This window comes from Schistocerca gregaria, chromosome 7 (assembly GCF_023897955.1).
Source record: "Schistocerca gregaria isolate iqSchGreg1 chromosome 7, iqSchGreg1.2, whole genome shotgun sequence".
NCBI classification, from domain to species: Eukaryota; Metazoa; Arthropoda; class Insecta; order Orthoptera; family Acrididae; genus Schistocerca; species Schistocerca gregaria.
Window position 1 is genome coordinate 21,773,684 of NC_064926.1, and position 18,752 is coordinate 21,792,435.

At 40.0% G+C, this 18,752-nt stretch overlaps 1 protein-coding gene across 1 annotated transcript in view; it reads left to right on the forward strand.

The window, feature by feature from the left end:
- The window catches only part of LOC126282212 (fibrillin-2-like), a 687,537-nt gene that overhangs the window by 441,140 nt on the left and 227,645 nt on the right, over positions 1–18,752 (forward strand). Inside the window, exons 22-24 of the mRNA XM_049981761.1 lie at positions 1,733–1,858; positions 10,901–10,982; positions 13,622–13,788. Coding sequence (XP_049837718.1) covers positions 1,733–1,858; positions 10,901–10,982; positions 13,622–13,788 — 375 coding nt within the window. The remainder of the gene's footprint in view (positions 1–1,732; positions 1,859–10,900; positions 10,983–13,621; positions 13,789–18,752) is intronic.

An 18,752-nucleotide genomic window follows, 5' to 3' on the forward strand; every position in this document is an offset into this window, starting at 1 on the left:
TTTCCAAAACACGTTAAAGGGTGGGGAAATTCAGGAAAAATTTCGAAAAACTGTGTGTAAATGTATTCAAAGGACTGGTTATGTACTGGCAGATTATGAAAATGAGGCTAACAATTGTTTGACGAAGAAATAATAACATTTAAACCTGTGGGAAGCTGCTAAAAAATGATCGGTTATGTGGGAAAAACTGGAATGGAAATAAAATGAAAGTTGTTGGAAATAGCTGAGATGGTTGTTGAATGGGTGAAAGGAACTGAAGCTGTGAAATAGCTTTTTATTTTGTTAAATAATTTAGTTAGATGTGAATGTGTTGAGGTGAACTTCTTTAGCCAGAAATTTGCTGTTTTATCTTTTCCAGGGGCTTTCCAATTGTGAGTAGAATTAATTGCTTTGGTGACTTCATGTGGCAAAATTATCACTTCAGGCATTTGTGGTATCATCTTGTATGTGTCTGTTTCTGCTTCTACCGTGCATGCCTGTTATGTTGTACCGGGTTTGGCCACATGTTGCTCCAGAAGTGTTCCATGTCTGTTATGTTTGGTGGATTGTCTATTTTAATGTGTGTGTTATCTATTGTCTGGTAAAATTTCTTTTGGTTTGTGTTGAATGTTTGGTTTTGTTTCCTTCTATTTTCACTTTTTTTGTATCTTCTAAGTCGTTTGGCCAATGCTTGTAATTTCTGCTTCTTTTCATCTAATTGCTCTATCGCTTCTTATTGTGAGATTTTACCTAACCTTTTTCGTTTTTTTTTTTTTTTCCTGACATTTGATGTCTTATAAATTGTGTTAGCTGTCCAATCTCTTTTCTCAGTTTTTCTATTCTGATCTGTAGCCTGTGTTGCCATGCTGGTTTTGTGGGTTTCTTCTGTGTTGGTTGGTTCTGATCTCTGCCTAGTGTGTATATTTAGTGCAGTGAGTGCTCCTGTATAAACCAGTAGTTGTAACTCTTCCATAGTTGTGTTTTCATTTATTTTGTTGTGTATGATTGTATTGATAGTTTTTATTGTTGTTTCGACTTGTGGGTTATTTGGCGGTCTATGCAAGAATGGTCTAATGTCTGTATTTGTGTCTTTGTATTCTATAACCACTGTTATTATTCTATTCTGTTATTCTATAACCACTGTTATTACTACTACTACTACTACTACTACTGTCGCAACAACATCCTATTAGTTCTGAACATGTCAGATATATTGTTTTTGTATGTTAGATATATTAGCATTCACCACTTCAGCCAGTCTGAGCCTGCTTTGATAGTACTTCACTATTCCAAGTGAAGAATCCAACCCCTATCATGATGACAGTTGTATTTCATGTCCTTTGTAAAGAAAAAAGAACAAATGGTCGTGTGCTGTGTAAGTTGATTTGACCAGCATTTCTCAACTGCCATGTCGTGAGACATTGGTATGTCGCAAATACATGTAAACTGTGTCACTAGATTGTTAATTGCTTCTAATCTTCCACAGATAAAATATCTAGAACATAAAAAAACTTGACACCTAATCATTTCCTTTCAGTAGCCCAGTTTGCAAAAAATATGTCATATGTAGTTTATTTGTTTACTTTTTTAATGTACCAAAAAAATCACTTGTAGAGGTGTCCCTAAAGTTAGAAACATACTGTGGTGTGCCCGAAAGGATAAAAGGCTGAGAAATGTGGGGTTAGGGAAAGGAAAAAAACATTAGAAGAACTGTGTTCCGTGTCTGTGTTAATAAAACTTTAAAATTTTATAGATATTGATGAGTGTTCACGCACGAGTGGCATCTGTTCAAATGGTGTATGTGAAAACATGATGGGAACCTACCAGTGTGTTTGTGATGATGGTTACCAGCAGACTGGTCTGAAGCTGCACTGTGAAGGTAATCAAATCTTACTTATAACTCCATTTTTCAGTCACGGGCACCACTGTACTAATTGACTATAATACAGCTTTTCTCATAACTTTTTTTTTTTTTCATTGCGGCAAGGAGATTTCCAATGGTAAATTCTGTAGCAAATATTGCCTTACATCTAATTTTTAATTGTAACAGTGGATGCTCATCTAAATCCCAGTTGCTATAAGGAATAGATGGCTCTGTTGTGGCTGATAAACACATAAAAATAAAATAAAAAATAAAAAAAGAAAGTAAGGAAAGTGGTATCTTTCTGATTTGTTAATTTGTTTATTTGTCAGTCCTTTCCCAAATGTCAGCAACTTGTAGTCAGAGAATAGGCTACTTCTCTCTCTCAAATTGTCCAAATGTTGATTCTTTGTTTCCTGTGAACATGAACAGTACAGAAGTCTTTCAGTGACAATTTTATCTTTCTTTCTAAATGATAACAAGTAAAGACAAAATTATTGGAGTTACAGATAAATGTTTTAAATAGATCTGATACAGCACAGGAATACAACAAAGCAAATATTATCTCTGTGTAGTTTCCAGATCACATTATTCCTACACTGTTGGAAAAACTAGATTTTTAGTCCAATAATAACAAACAAAATGAGTAAAGAGACAACTCACCACATAGTTGGTATATAGAATGATGAATAGGGACATGATCAGTGTGCTGAAGGTTGTTGCTCGATTTACGAACTTGTGACATGAGTAGCAGCGCTGCAAGAATATAGCTTGTGTGGTGGTGGTTGAGGTGCTCATGCATGAGTGCACTCTTTAAGAAGAATGCAGGTTCAAAACCTGAGCCACATTATTTAGTTTGTTTTACAAGTGTCTATCACAAATGATTTCTTTTCTCATTGTACTGTTTCTATTCCATCTAGTAATTCCTGTTATTAGATAATTATTAATTCTGTTTGGCACTACTTAGCACTTATAATGTACATAAAACTCTTCCATACAAGAGCTTGTTAACTGTTCAATAATATTTTATTATTTAAGCACTTATAATGTACATAAACCTCTGCCATTCAAGAACTTGTTAAATGTTCAGTGATATTTTATTATATACTGCTGTGAGTGCATGGGGATGCATTAGACTGTTGTCTGCAAGACAACTAAAGCAGCTGCATTAAGAACTCATTTATGAAAGAATGGTTGAGTATTAGCAAAGTAAGTATAATGTAGTTAACAATTAAAGACAAAGAAGCTAAACCTGTATAGATAATAGGCTTGTCTCCTACAGTACAATTTTCCAATGTATTGGTTTATTGAGATGTTATGGATATGATGAAAACTATTTACATGTTGTTGCTCTGCACTGTATACTGTAGTTTTAACAGTTTGATGATAGTATGAAAACAGCATTCGAAATTCAGAATTATATTCATGGTTACATTATATGGGGGGGGGGGGGGGGGGGGGGTGATGAGCAATAGATGAAGGTGGGGGCACACATCATCCATGATGCATGTTGTCGAGCTATATTGCTGCTGACTACAGTCAGGTTCATTTGGCTATGGTACATCAAATTATATGTTCAGTTCTATGAGGGAAGTAACCAGTTTTTTGCGTGTGTTTGGGAGAGAGAGAGAGAGAGAGAGAGTAATGTAAAATGGTTGCATTGTTAATGTAATGTTAACGTATTTTTCACTTAGAAAGTGTATTGTAGTTACAAACTGAGTCATTTCACGTCATGGAAAATGATCATAATATACACTCATGCTCATAAATTAAGGATAATTGCAGAATGTGGTGCCACACAATGTGGCACTACACAAAACTGGCCCTAATAGCATAGACACATAGGGAACACACACAACACAGATCTGTAAGTCCACAGTATTGATGATAAGTTAAGAAAACCGTTCCAAAACACATGTGCTACAAAAAGCCACTGTTTCCTGAGCATGTACCCCAACATCAATATGAGATATGATCACCATGCACACGTACACAGGCCGCACAACGGGTTGGCATACTCTGGATCAGGTGGTCGACCAGCTGCTGGAGTATAGCCTCCCATTCTTGCACCAGTGCCTGTTTGAGCACCTGAAGTGTGTGAAGACATGCAGCGATATGTCAACCGAGAGCATCCCAGATGTGCTCAGTGGGGTTTAGGTCTGGCGATCAGGCAGGCCACTCCATTCGCCTGATATCTCCTGTTTCAAGGTACTCCCCCACGATGACAGCTCAGTGGTGCCATATGTTATCATCCATCAGGAGGAAGTTGGGACCCACTGCAACCCTGAAAAGGTGGATATAGTGGTGCAAAATGATGACCTAATACACCTGACCTGTCACAGTTTCTCTGTCAAAGACATGCAGGGGTATACGTGCACCAATCCTAATACCACGACCTCCAAACAGGTCCCTTTCAAATATGTTAAGGGGTTGGTATCTGGTTCTTGGTTCATGCCAGATGAAAACCCAGCTAGAATCACTGTTCAGACTATTCCTGGACTTGTCTGTGAACATAACCTGGGACCACTGTTCCAGTTACCATGTACTGTATTCTTGACACCAGGCTTTACGGGCTCTCCTGTGACAAGGGGTGACCTTGCAGGTCCCCGGGCGAATATACCATATCTGTTTAGTTGTTTGTAGACTGTGTGTCTGGAGACAACTGTTCCAGTGGCTGCAGTAAGGTCCCGAGCAAGGCTACCTGCAGTACGGCATGGTCATCTGCGGGCACTGATGGTGAGATGTCGGTCTTCTTTTGGTGTTGTACGCTGTGGACATCATATAGTGTAGCACCCGGACACATTTCCTGTCTGCCATTGCCATAATCTTGAGATCACACTTTGTGGCACACGAAGGGCCCGTGCTACGTCCTGCTGTGTTTGACCAGCCTCCAGTTACCCCAGTATTCTACCCCTTGTAACATCATCAATATGTGTTCTTTGAGGAGCCATTTTCAACACACAGTCACCATTAGCACATCTGAAAATGTCTGCACACTTACTCACTGCACTGTACTCTGACATGCACCAACACACGTCTGTGTATGTGGACTGCTGCTAGCGCCACCGCGAGACTACCGCAGGTCAAATGCACCACACGGTCCTACCCTAAGGTGATTGAAACCCGCAAACCGCCCACCAGAGCATTGTTTCACCATGTATCAGCATTATCTTTAATTTATGAGCAGGAGTGTAGTATATGGATCATGCAGGTAACTGGTGACACTTTTCAGTATAGTTTTTCTATGGTTTCCAACCAACACTGTTATTCCACTAAGAAAGTAGACTATTAATGTAACTGTCACATTATGCCGACATTTAAACGATTTAATGGGTAGCTGATCAGTCAAAAATATAGTCACAGAATTTAAAGGAAATTTGAATTATCTCTCTTGTTGTTATTTTGTTAAAAATAGTGCTTATTTTGTTAAAAATGGTAATTTTATCATTTAACATTCTTCTGTTAAATAATACTTTTCTAGAAGGATGGTTTCCAGTTTTCCATAGAGCAATCCTAGTTTCTTTAATATGCTTCTGTTTCATTTTTGTTAATTTTCACAGTGTTATATAGTGGTGTCTGTACATGGAGCTGGAAATATAGCTTTACTTAAAGAACGGTAAGATTTTTAAAAAATTCCACATAAAGTAATCAGAAAGAAAGCCTTTGCTAGCAGCAGAAGAGCAGTAGTGACAGATATGAAGAGCAGTAATGACAGATATTCCAAGTAGATGCCACTAATCTTCTTCTTCAACCTCTCCTTCAATTTGTTCATTTAGTCTAGTAGAAGCCTCTGCATTTTAAGTAGGGAAAGTTAAGTTATCTCTGCACATGAAAATTGATAATATATTGAAGTATTTTGTTTCCTTAAGGTGTGCCTTCTTTTATTTATTATATTTAAATCTTATTTTTCTTTTTCTTTGCCATTTACAATAATATATTATGCCAACACACACCCAACCTCCAGCCTTCCCTGCCCTTCACTCACTCCCACACTACATATTTCATCCTTTGCAAAATTAAGCCTGTTTAAATATGTTGCCCAATGCTAAACATTCGTTATTTGTTAACTTTTTGGTTTTGTTTAGCTAGGGCTCTACAAATAATATTGCTCCTTCATTGTATACTAAACTGCTCCATCTACAAATGTGTGAGCTCAGATGCAAGGGGAGTGGGTAATAAAAAATAAAAGAAAAATGATTGGGTGAGCGGAGGGGGACAACAGCCAAAATAGGAGGAGTCTGTTTGAAAGCGCACTTCTGTGAAATCAAAATTTGTTGCTGTGCAGTATTCAGTACTGTGTTGTGCTGTGCATTGTGACAGTCTTGGAACCTCCTAGGCACACTATCCACAAGATGACTGAGACATTGCTGCTCAAGTTTGTACCACTCTTTGACAGTGGCCATTCTGGTGTGAGGAGTGTTCTTGTAATGACACACTGCAAGTTTTGATTGGTCCTGAGCATTCTCAGTTCAGCTCGTACTGCAGGTACTTTTTTAGTTGATCCCTGCTTTTTGGAGGAAGGTGTCCATGATTTGTGAGCAGGTGCCCATATATTGAAAAGGAGCCCATTGGTGAAATGTTGACTGTAGGACTGGTCAGTTGGTTGAAGGATCGTACCCCAACACTGTAGAGCACTAAAATCACCTTAGATAGTTATGAGAGGCTTCTAACATCTGCACATGATACTGGCTCAAAACAGAAGTAACCCACCTCCGTGCAGAGTCGGTGGGACACTGTGTCTGAGATGCTCAATCATTGCCTACTGTACACCTCTGTGGCAATCACCAGGCATCAGAAACATAACTGCTTTCATTGTTGAAGAGAACATGATGCCACTGAAACATGTTCCACTATAAGTGTTCCCTTGCCTCCACACTTCAGGTATCACAATGGGTGGTTTGTACTGCTGTTAATAATGGATACTTGGAGTTCAGATTGGTTGGGTGGAGACAGTTATGTAGTGTTTGGGTTAACACAGCCTTCAAATAATCATCTTGATGTTGAAGCTCTTTTTTCTGTTTGTGGAGTTTTGGATACCCTTACCTTTCCCCCACTCCGACACTGACCCCCACCCCACTCTTCCCTACAGATTGTATCTGTAGACCCAAAATGTCTAACTATAAATACTGTGGTTTTCGATTCCATCCTCAACCAGTTCTCCTTCTCCCCCCCCCCCCCCCTCCCCCCGCCATCCTCCCCCTCGCCTGTTAATATGACATTGTAATACTTTGTATATATGAATAAAAACGTATCTATCTTACCCCTAGTGATATGCGCCTCTACATCCTTACATTTGTCCTCTAACCATCCCTGCTTAACCATTTTGCACTTCCTGTCGATCTCATTTTTGAGATGTTTGTATTCCTTTTTGCCTGCTTCATTTACTACATTTTTATATTTTCTCCTTTCATCAATTAAATTCAATATTTCTTCTGTTACCCAAGGATTTCTACTAGCCCTTGTCTTTTTACCTACTTGATCCTCTGCTGCCTTCACTACTTCATCCCTCAGAGCTACCCATTTGTCTTCTACTGTGTTTCTTTCTCCCATTCCTGTCAATTGTTCCCTTATGCTGTCCCTGAAACTCTGCACGACCTCTGGTTTAATCAGTTTATCCAGGTCCCATATCCTTAAATTCCCACCTTTTTGCAATTACTTCAGTTTTAATCTACAGTTCATAACCAATAGATTGTGGTCAGAGTCCACATCTGCCCCTGGAAATGTCCTACAATTTAAAACCTGGTTCCTAAATCTCTGTCTTACCATTATATAATATATCTGATACTTTTTAGTATCTCAATGATTCTTCCATGTATCCAACCTTCTTTTATGATTCTTGAACCAAGTGTTAGCTATGATTAAGTTATTCTCTGTGCAAAATTCTACCAGACGGCTTCCTCTTTCATTTCTTAGCCCCAATCCATAATCACCTACTATGTTTCCTTCTCTCCATTTTCCTATTGTCGAATTCCAGTCACCCATGACTATTAAATTTTCGTCTCCCTTCACTATCTGAATAATTTCTTTTATCTCATCATACATTTCTTCAATTTCTTCATCATCTGCAGAGCTAGTTGGCATATAAACTTGTACTACTGTAGTAGGCATGGACTTCGTGTCTATCTTGGCCACTATAATATGTTCACTATGCTGTTTGTAGTAGCTTACCTGCACTCCAATTTTTTATTCATTATTAAACCTACTCCTGCATTACCCCTGTTTGATTTTGTATTTATAACCCTGTATTCACCTGACCAGAAGTCTTGTTCCTCCTGCCACCGACCTTCACTAATTGCTACTATATCTAACTTCAACCTATCCATTTCCCTTTTTAAATTTTCTAACCTACCTGCTCGATTAAGGGATCTGACATTCCACGCTCTGATCTCTAGAGTGCCAGTTTTCTTTCTCCTGATAATGACGTCCTCTTGAATATCCACGGCCGGAGATCCGAATGGGGGACTATTTTACCTCCGGAATATTTTACCCAAGAGGACGCCATCATCATTTAATCATATAGTAAAGCTGCATGCTCTTGGGAAAAATTACGGCTGTAGTTTCCCCTTGCTTTCAGTCGTTCGCAGTACCAGCACAGCAAGGCCGTTTTGGTTAGTGTTACAAGGCCAGATCAGTCAATCATCCAGACTGTTGCCCCTGCAACTACTGAAAAGGCTGCTGCCCCTCTTCAGGAACCACATGTTTGTCTGGCCTCTCAACAGATACCCCTCCGTTGTGGTTGCACCTACGGTACAGCTGTATCGTTGAGGCACGCAAGCCTCCCCACCAACGGCAAGGCACTCAGATAGCCTGCACAAAAATATAAAGTACACACATGAGACTGAAAACAATGGTACCTTGCCATATTTGGATGTGGGGGTATACAGAGCTGCCGAAGGTGAACTGGGAACGAAAGTGTACCGGAAGCCAACGCACACTAATCGGTACCTGCAAGTGGAGAGCCACCACCACCCAGCTCAAAAGGATTCTGTTCTGCATTCGTTAACTGACCGAGCGATGAAAATAACATCAAAGAAGATTTAAAGGAGCTACAACACACATTTCATGCCAATGGCTATGATGACAACATCATAAGAAAGGTAGCTAAAACCAAAGGGAGCAGAACACGATAAAAAAGCAAAGAAGAGAAGCTTCCACTGGTACACTTACCATATGTAAAAGGTGTCAGTGAATGGCTAGGCAATGTCCTCTGCCGACAATTTTTCAAACCAATTTTTCGTAGCAGTCACAGGATCCACAAAATGATAGGTTCCAACAAGAATGTAGTCAACAATCTTAATACTGCAGGTGTTTACAAACTACGGTGTGAGTGTGGAGCTGCCTACACAGGAGAAACAGGGTGGCCTGTCAGCTTACGAGTAGCAGTACACGAATGCTATGTACAATTACAACAACATAATAAATCGGCGATAGCAGACCACCACCGTGACTGTGGACAACCTATCAGGTTCCAGGAAGCCCGAGTATTGGCGAAAGAATTGTGGATGCGAGAACACAAAATACGGGAGGCGATCGAAATTATTAAGCAGCCTGACAGCATCAACAGAGAAGATGGCTAGAAACTCCCAGCGTCCTGGCTCCTGGCCATCCCAGTCCAATGGGCCGCGACCAGTCACGGGGCAAAACCTACACGGGACACAGACGTATCTGCACACACAGCTGTAGAGAAACTGTCAGTCCACTTCCACACACACCAGGAGGAAAACATGCTGACCAGAAGCCGAACACTGATTGGCAGATAGCTACCAATCGTTGATGACAAGGACATCCACCAAAAGCCTATTTCCTTCCATCTTCCTTTAGGTCATGACTAGCCAATCATATTAGAGGGCCAATTAAAAGTTTTACAACAGTGATGTTAGACATCGATAGTCTGTGATAAATAGATGCACCCATCCCCATGCAAAACCAGTCGTGCCCTGAGAAAGGCTGTTGCAATTTGGCCGAAACATTGATTTTAGTTTATTATTGTTGTTCGTTTTTAGCAATGATGTGGCATAATACCTAGAAGAATTTTAATCACTATGACTCCGGCTGCGGAAGCCTACATTCTTATAAATCTCATAATGTCATTTGAACATTTAACCTACTCATAAACTGTCTTCCAATGCTTCTTTTTAACCATAGTTTCTTTTCTCTCTTGGAGATGTGATTTGTAGCTCATGGCTTTTGCCATCTCAGCCCTTCTATCAGGTTTTGAAGTTTATGTTTCTTTCCAGTTTCATATTTGCTACAGTGTAAGATTTTGCTTCAAATTTGCCATGTGCCAGTATAAAGATTATCAAACCTGAAGATATTTATAATTCAGTTATCCCTAAGACAGAAAGAATATTCCAACTTTGCCATCTTCTTGAGAACAGATTGTGCAATTTTATTTCCATTTTGTCAAAACCAGTAAAGCCATCAGCAGCTTCTATCCAGAACATCTGTAGAAAAACTTGGAAACGTAGGGGTAATATGTAAAATAAGGAAAGCCAACCACTCGCCTATAGCTGACTGATGTGTGGTGCATATAAACACGCAAAGGAAAAAGTATTTACACTAGCTTTCAAATAGGTAGATAAAGCAATTTATTCACCCTTAACTTCATGAGTCAGTTCCAATAAGTGTGTTTCACAATTTAATTCAACAGACATGTGATACAAGTACTCAGAAAATGCAGACAAGCCTGCCAGTCTTAGAGATGGATGTAATTGTTATGTTATATAACCCTACATCTAACTAGGCTACATATTAAAGCAGAGCATTTGAAAATCTCTAAAGGGTTGTTTTCTTGCATCGAGATATTTACCGGCCTTCTGGTTATACATTTTAAGACTGTTAACATTTTTACTGTGTCAGAACTATCATCCCATTGGTAATTTGTTTTGCCATCACAATAAGTGCATTCTTTAGAAACTCAAATATAGTTTACAGTGAATTGCACTTTCACAGATTCTGTAATGATACACAAGTAGGCACTGCTTGACAATGGGACATGATGATTCCTTTCCTATTGTAAATTTTGTGACATAATTATAATCATCCCATGTGCTGTTACAGATATTGATGAGTGTGTACAACAAAATGGTGGCTGCGATGACATTTGTATGAATACACCTGGCAGTTACTCCTGTGCGTGTAGGTTAGTATCTTTAATCATTTTTGGCTAGACATGTTAACACTCCAGGTTCTGAACATAACATATAAACTTATGATGCAAAATGGTGCCATTTTTACTTTTTCAGCTATAGTAACTCTTAGAAAATTTATAGTAAAATATTGACCTTAATGAAATATATTGTCTTCCTAATCTTAAATGGTTTCTAATATGATATTCTTGAATTAACATGTATTTCAATGAAGTGATTGTTTTACAGCATTACTTTTAAAAAATTGGTCAAGAGTATAGGTACAGGACTTTTCAGAAAGCAGCATGATAAATATTCATTAATGAAGCATAAAGTTTGTTTTGTTTACAGGAATCATGTTTGAGAACCTTATCTGAAATAATTGGAGTATTGCATTGTATATTTTCAAGCACTGTAATTTACACAGTGTGACTTTGCACTCACCACACTGGTAGCTTGTTTCTTTACATCATGCTTTTCAAGTCACCCTCTTTCAATTTAAAAGTCTATATATATGGGAAGGGAATTCATGCTTCCTAAACTCTTTTTTTCGCTATTCGTCAAACAGATATGTTTGACACTACACATATAATAGAATTTGTTAGAAAGTATTTAAAAAAAAAAAAAACCTCTTGAGGGGCACTGTTCTCAACTAAACGTATATTACACTGTCAGGATTGTCCAAGATATACAGCAACATATGGCACACTGTCAGTAATCATCCAGCTACCTTACAGTCTGCCCTCATCCTTATTCTTCGATACTCTTCAAGTGTGAGATCAAGGGGAGTAATGCCCTTGCTTACCCTTGAAGTGACTTGATGTTCATCTTCCTCTTCTGATTCTACCACAAAAACGCATATTTGAAAATGAAAGAACTCTGGAATTATGTAAAGAAAGCACTTTCAATCGAAAGCTGAATAAAGTATTTCACACAAAATATTATTTGCCTGGACTCTCCAAAATTTCTTTTTTTTAATATGGTTGATGTCATTCCCAGAGTTGTCTGTGACATTATCTTCCAAAACATTGTTGTCACTATCTTCAAAACTGCTAAACAACTCTGAGCATTTTCGCCTTCAGTCAATGCATGCCCTCCTTTGTTGATTCTACTATCTGCTGACACAACAAAAACAGGCTACTGAAGACCTACTATAAGGAAGAAACATACATGCTTCTTCAGCATGCTCAGACAGTCTAGTGATCAATATTTGAACTAATGAGATGCTCAGTCATGTGGCAAGCATAATAACTCGAACAGGAACAAAAGGATACTCAAGAAGGCAAACTCATAAAATTACCAGCAGTGGTCTTTCAACCAAACCAACTTCCTCCATATTTTTATGGGCATCAGCCTCAAAATGTTAAAAATCATCTGCTTCCTGTCTTTTTCTCTCATAAATCTGTGATTGTCAGGAATGACCTGTTATCTCATTGTTGTTTTTGTTGTTGTTGTTGTTGTGGTGGTGGTTGTGGTGGTGCTGGGAGGGGGGTAGTAGTGGTGGTGGTCTTCATTGTAGAGACTGGTTTGATGCAACTCTACATGCTAGTCTATCCTGTGCAGGCCTCTTCATCTCTGCATGATTAGTGCAACTTACATCCATTTGAACATGCGATATATTCAAACTATGGTCTGTCTCTACAATTGTTATCCCCTCGCACTTCCTTCCATCACCAAATTGGCCAGTCTTTGATGCCTCAGGATTTGTCCATCAACTGATCCCTTCGTTTAGTCAAGTTGTACCATAAATCTCTTTTTTCCCCAGTTTGATTCAATATCTCATCATCTGTTATTTGATATATGCAACTAATCTTCAGCATAATTCTACAGCACCACATTTCAAAAGCTGCATTATCCGGAATGAATTACTTATCTGTGAAGGCAGTCAGTACATAATTAGGAATTAAGAGCCTCCTTGAAATTCATTACTGTTTACTACGATAGCAGAATCTCAAGGCCTGTTACATGAAACATTATCTAATACTGAATCAAAACAAGTAATGATTGTGATGTGAAATGTTATGCAGTTAGATTTTTTTGTTATTTTCATTGGTTGTAGGAGGCACTAAATAAAGCTAGATATGCATTTCAGTTGTTGTTACAGAACAACTTTATGATTTTCATAGTTCAGTGGTCTGATGACAGTCTTTCACCACAAGTTCACAAATTTGTGTGACATATTGGTCTGTTTGGGAAACTGGTGAACGAGGTTTGTCATCAGTCGGCATATCACTATTTTAAAACGACTTGTTCTTGGTTATTTCCTGAAACAGTATCAAGTTGTTTTCTACATCACAATAGTTTCTACATCATTTTTGCTGATCATAAAACAAAAATTTACAGCCACTTATTGTTCATTTGATTCAGTCATCTTAAAAAATGAAGAGAGAGCAAACCGTCTGTGGTGAAAAAATTCACAGTTGGCAGATTGGCAGACAAACTCTTCCCAAGCAATACTGAACTCCCAAGGAGGTCTGCAACATACCCCTAGTAGCAGAAATGTGTATTACACAGTCTTCACCCAAGGAATTTTGGGTGCCGTTTTATACACATCTGTGTTTTAAAATTTGCAAAAATGATTTCTTGTTTTGTTGTATGGTAGCTTTGTCATTACTTTCCTTGATGTTAAGAAATAAATTTTTTGTGCTTCCAGGACAGGATACATGCTGCTACTTGATGGACGTACTTGCACTGATGTAGACGAATGTAAGGAGAACCCACGCATCTGCAATGGAGGTCGCTGCATAAACAGTCCTGGCAGTTTTTCATGTATTTGTACAGAAGGATTGCTTCCAGGGCCTGGAAAAACTTCTTGCATTGGTATTGTCCTATGTTTTGTTTTATTTGGATAGTTAACAGACATCTCATTATGAAGCACACAATTACAAAAAAGACTTTTCTGTCACTTCATTATTATCTTTGTAATTGCTGTATCTATTGTATTTTGTATCTGCTTTGTTGCCAATTGTTTAAGATTCATCTCATTAATGTACTATCTTTATGATGAAGAACTTGAGAACTGACAACCTTGAAACCCATTCAAAGTTGCTGGTGACGTGTGACAGTGTGCGAAGTTCTAAATTCAGGTTAACTGAAGTATCATTTTTGTAATGTTGACTGTTTGCCTCCTCTAATACAGCACCCGTATTTTATTACATCGACAAATATCCACACTCATACTCTGCAAATCACCTTTTGTTTTGTCATGGAGGGTACTTCTGGTACCATTAACTCCCCCCTCCCCTCCCCCCTTCCATTCACAAATGACTCGTGGGAAGAATGATTGCCAGTAAAGCATGACTTGAGCTCTAATTTCTCTGATTCTCTTGTCATGACTTCATATCCTACTATGAATATTTTTTGCTGGAAATGATTAGTGTTAGATTTTATCCTAAACTCACCTGGAGAAATTCTGTTCATTAGAAAACTGCGAAAATAGGAATAGCACCAAATTTATTATTAGAATGCATTTCCATAAATGCTATAAATAATTGTAAGATATTTTGTCTTACATAAAATCAGTAAATGGGCTAAAGTCACATACAAAGTTGTGCAGCGATAATACACTCCTGGAAATGGAAAAAAGAACACATTGACACCGGTGTGTCAGACCCACCATACTTGCTCCGGACACTGCGAGAGGGCTGTACAAGCAATGATTACACGCACGGCACAGCGGACACACCATGAACCGCGGTGTTGGCCGTCGAATGGCGCTAGCTGCGCAGCATTTGTGCACTGCCGCCGTCAGTGTCAGCCAGTTTGCCGTGGCATACGGAGCTCCATCGCAGTCTTTAACACTGGTAGCATGCCGCGACAGCGTGGACGTGAACCGTATGTGCAGTTGACGGACTTTGAGCGAGGGCGTATAGTGGGCATGTGGGAGGCCGGGTGGACGTACCGCCGAATTGCTCAACACGTGGGGCATGAGGTCTCCACAGTACATCGATGTTGTCGCCAGTGGTCTGCGGAAGGTGCACGTACCCGTCGACCTGGGACCGGACCACAGCGACGCACGGATGCACGCCAAGACCGTAGGATCCTACGCAGTGCCGTAGGGGACCGCACCGCCACTTCCCAGCAAATTAGGGGCACTGTTGCTCCTGGGGTATCGGCGAGGACCATTAGCAATCGTCTCCATGAAGCTTGGATACGGTCCCGCACACCATTAGGCCGTCTTCCGCTCACGCCCCAACATCGTGCAGCCCGCCTCCAGTGGTGTCGCGACAGGCGTGAATGGAGGGACGAATGGAGACGTGTCGTCTTTAGCGATGAGAGTCGCTTCTGCCTTGGTGCCAATGATGGTCGTATGCGTGTTTGGCGCCGTGCAGGTGAGCGCCACAATCAGGACTGCATATGACCGAGGCACACAGGGCCAACACCCGGCATCATGGTGTGGGGAGCGATCTCCTACACTGGCCGTACACCTCTGGTGATCGTCGAGGGGACACTGAATAGTGCACGGTACATCCAAACCGTCATCGAACCCATCATTCTACCATTCCTAGACCGGCAAGGGAACTTGCTGTTCCAACAGGACAATGCACGTCCGCATGTATCCCGTGCCACCCAACGTGCTCTAGAAGGTGTAAGTCAACTACCCTGGCCAGCAAGATCTCCGGATCTGTCCCCCATTGAGCATGTTTGGGACTGGATGAAGCGTCGTCTCACGCGGTCTGCACGTCCAGCACGAACGCTGGTCCAACTGAGGCGCCAGGTGGAAATGGCATGGCAAGGCGTTCCACAGGCCTACATCCAGCATCTCTACGATCGTCTCCATGGGCGAATAACAGCCTGCATTGCTGCGAAAGGTGGATATACACTGTACTAGTGCTGACATTGTGCATGCTCTGTTGCCTGTGTCTATGTGCCTGTGGTTCTGTCAGTGTGATCATGTGATGTATCTGACCCCAGGAATGTGTCAATAAAGTTGCCCCTTCCGGGGACAATGAATTCACGGTGTCCTTATTTCAATTTCCAGGAGTGTACTTTCGTTATCAGGAGAAAGAAAACTGGCGTTCTACGGATCGGAGCGTGGAATGTCAGATCTCTTAATTGGGCAGGTAGGTTAGAAAATTTAAAAAGGGAAATGGATAGGTTAAAGTTAGATATAGTGGGAATTAGTGAAGTTCGGTGGCAGGAGGAACAAGACTTGTGGTCAGGTGACTACAGGTTTATAAACACAAAATCAAATAGGGGTAATGCAGGAGTAGGTTTAATAATGAATAGGAAAATAGGAATGCGGGTAAGCTACTACAAACAGCATAGTGAACACATTATTGTGGCCAAGATAGATACGAAGCCCACACCTACTACAGTAGTACAAGTTTATATGCCAACTAGCTCTGCAGATGACGAAGAAATTGAAGAAATGTACGATGAAATAAAAGAAATTATTCAGATAGTGAAGGGAGACGAAAATTTAATAGTAATGGGTGACTGCAATTCGAGTGTAGGAAAAGGGAGAGAAGGAAACATAGTAGGTGAATATGGATTGGGGCTAAGAAATGAAAGAGGAAGCCGCCTAGTAGAATTTTGCACAGAGCACAACTTAATCATAGGTAACACTTGGTTTAAGAATCATGAAAGAAGGTTGTATACGTGGAAGAACCCTGGAGATACTAAAAGGTATCAGATAGATTATATAATGGTAAGACAGAGATTTAGGAACCAGGTTTTAAGTTGTAAGACATTTCCAGGGGCAGATGTGGACTCTGACCACAATCTATTGGTTATGACCTGTAGATTAAAACTGAAGAAACTGCAAAAATGTGGGAAATTAAGGAGATGGGACCTGGATAAACTGAAAGAACCAGAGGTTGTACAGAGTTTCAGGGAGAGCATAAGGGAACAATTGACAGGAATAGGGGAAAGAAATACAGTAGAAGAAGAATGGGTAGCTCTGAGGGATGAAGTAGTGAAGGCAGCAGAGGATAAAGTAGGTAAAAAGACGAGGGCTGCTAGAAATCCTTGGGTAACAGAAGAAATATTGAATTTAATTGATGAAAGGAGAAAATATAAAAATGCAGTAAATGAAGCAGGCAAAAAGAAATACAAACGTCTCAAAAATGAGATCGACAGGAAGTGCAAAATGGCTAAACAGGGATGGCTAGAGGACAAATGTAAGGATGTAGAAGCTTATCTCAGTAGGGGTAAGATAGATACTGCCTACAGGAAAATTAAAGAGACCTTTGGAGATAAGAGAACCACTTGTATGAACATCAAGAGCTCAGATGGAAACCCAGTTCTAAGCAAAGAAGGGAAGGCAGAAAGGTGGAAGGAGTATATAGAAGGTTTATACAAGGGCGATGTACTTGAGGACAATATTATGGAAATGGAAGAGGATGTAGATGAAGACGAAATGGGAGATACGATACTGCGTGAAGAGTTTGACAGAGCACTGAAAGACCTGAGTCGAAACAAGGCCCCCGGAGTAGACAACATTCCATTAGAACTACTGACGGCCTTGGGAGAGCCAGTCATGACAAAACTCTACCAGCTGGTGAGCAAGATGTATGAGACAGGCGAAATACCCTCAGACTTCAAGAAGAATATAATAATTCCAATCCCAAAGAAAGCAGGTGCTGACAGATGTGAAAATTACCGAACTATCAGTTTAATAAGTCACAGCTGCAAAATACTAACGCGATATATTTACAGATGAATGGAAAAACTGGTAGATGCGGACCTCGGGGAGGATCAGTTTGGATTCCGTCGAAATGTTGGAACACGTGAGGCAATACTGACCTTACGACTTATCTTAGAAGAAAGATTAAGAAAAGGCAAACCTACGTTTCTAGCATTTGTAGACTTAGAGAAAGCTTTTGACAATGTTGACTGGAATACTCTTTTTCAAATTCTAAAGGTGGCAGGGGTAAAATACAGGGAGCGAAAGGCTATTTACAATTTGTACAGAAACCAGATGGCAGTCATAAGAGTCGAGGGGCATGAAAGGGAAGCAGTGGTTGGGAAAGGAGTGAGACAGGGTTGTAGCCTCTCCCCGATGTTATTCAATCTGTATATTGAGCAAGCAGTAAAGGAAACAAAAGAAAAATTTGGAGTAGGTATTAAAATTCATGGAGACGAAGTAAAAACTTTGAGGTTCGCCGATGACATTGTAATTCTGTCAGATACGGCAAAGGACTTGGAAGAGCAGTTGAACGGAATGGACAGTGTCTTGAAAGGAGGATATAAAATGAACATCAACAAAAGCAAAACGAGGATAATGGAATGCAGTCAAATTAATTCGGGTGATGCTGAGGGAATTAGATTAGGAAATGAGACACTTAAAGTAGTAAAGGAGTTTTGCTATTTAGGAAGTAAAATAACTGATGATGGTCAAAGTAGAGAGGATATAAAATGTAGACTGGCAATGGCAAGGAAAGCGTTTCTGAAGAAGAGAAATTTGTTAACATCGAATATAGATTTATGTATCAGGAAGTCGTTTCTGAAAATATTTGTTTGGAGTGTAGCCATGTATGGAAGTGAAACATGGACGATAACTAGTTTGGACAGGAAGAGAATAGAAGCTTTCGAAATGTGGTGCTACAGAAGAATACTGAAGATAAGGTGGATAGATCACGTAACTAATGAGGAGGTATTGAATAGGATTGGGGAGAAGAGAAGTTTGTGGCACAACTTGACTAGAAGAAGGGATCAGTTGGTAGGACATGTTTTGAGGCATCAAGGGATCACAAATTTAGCATTGTAGGGCAGTGTGGAGGGTAAAAATCGTAGAGGGAGACCGAGAGATGAGTACACTAAGCAGATTCAGAAGGATGTAG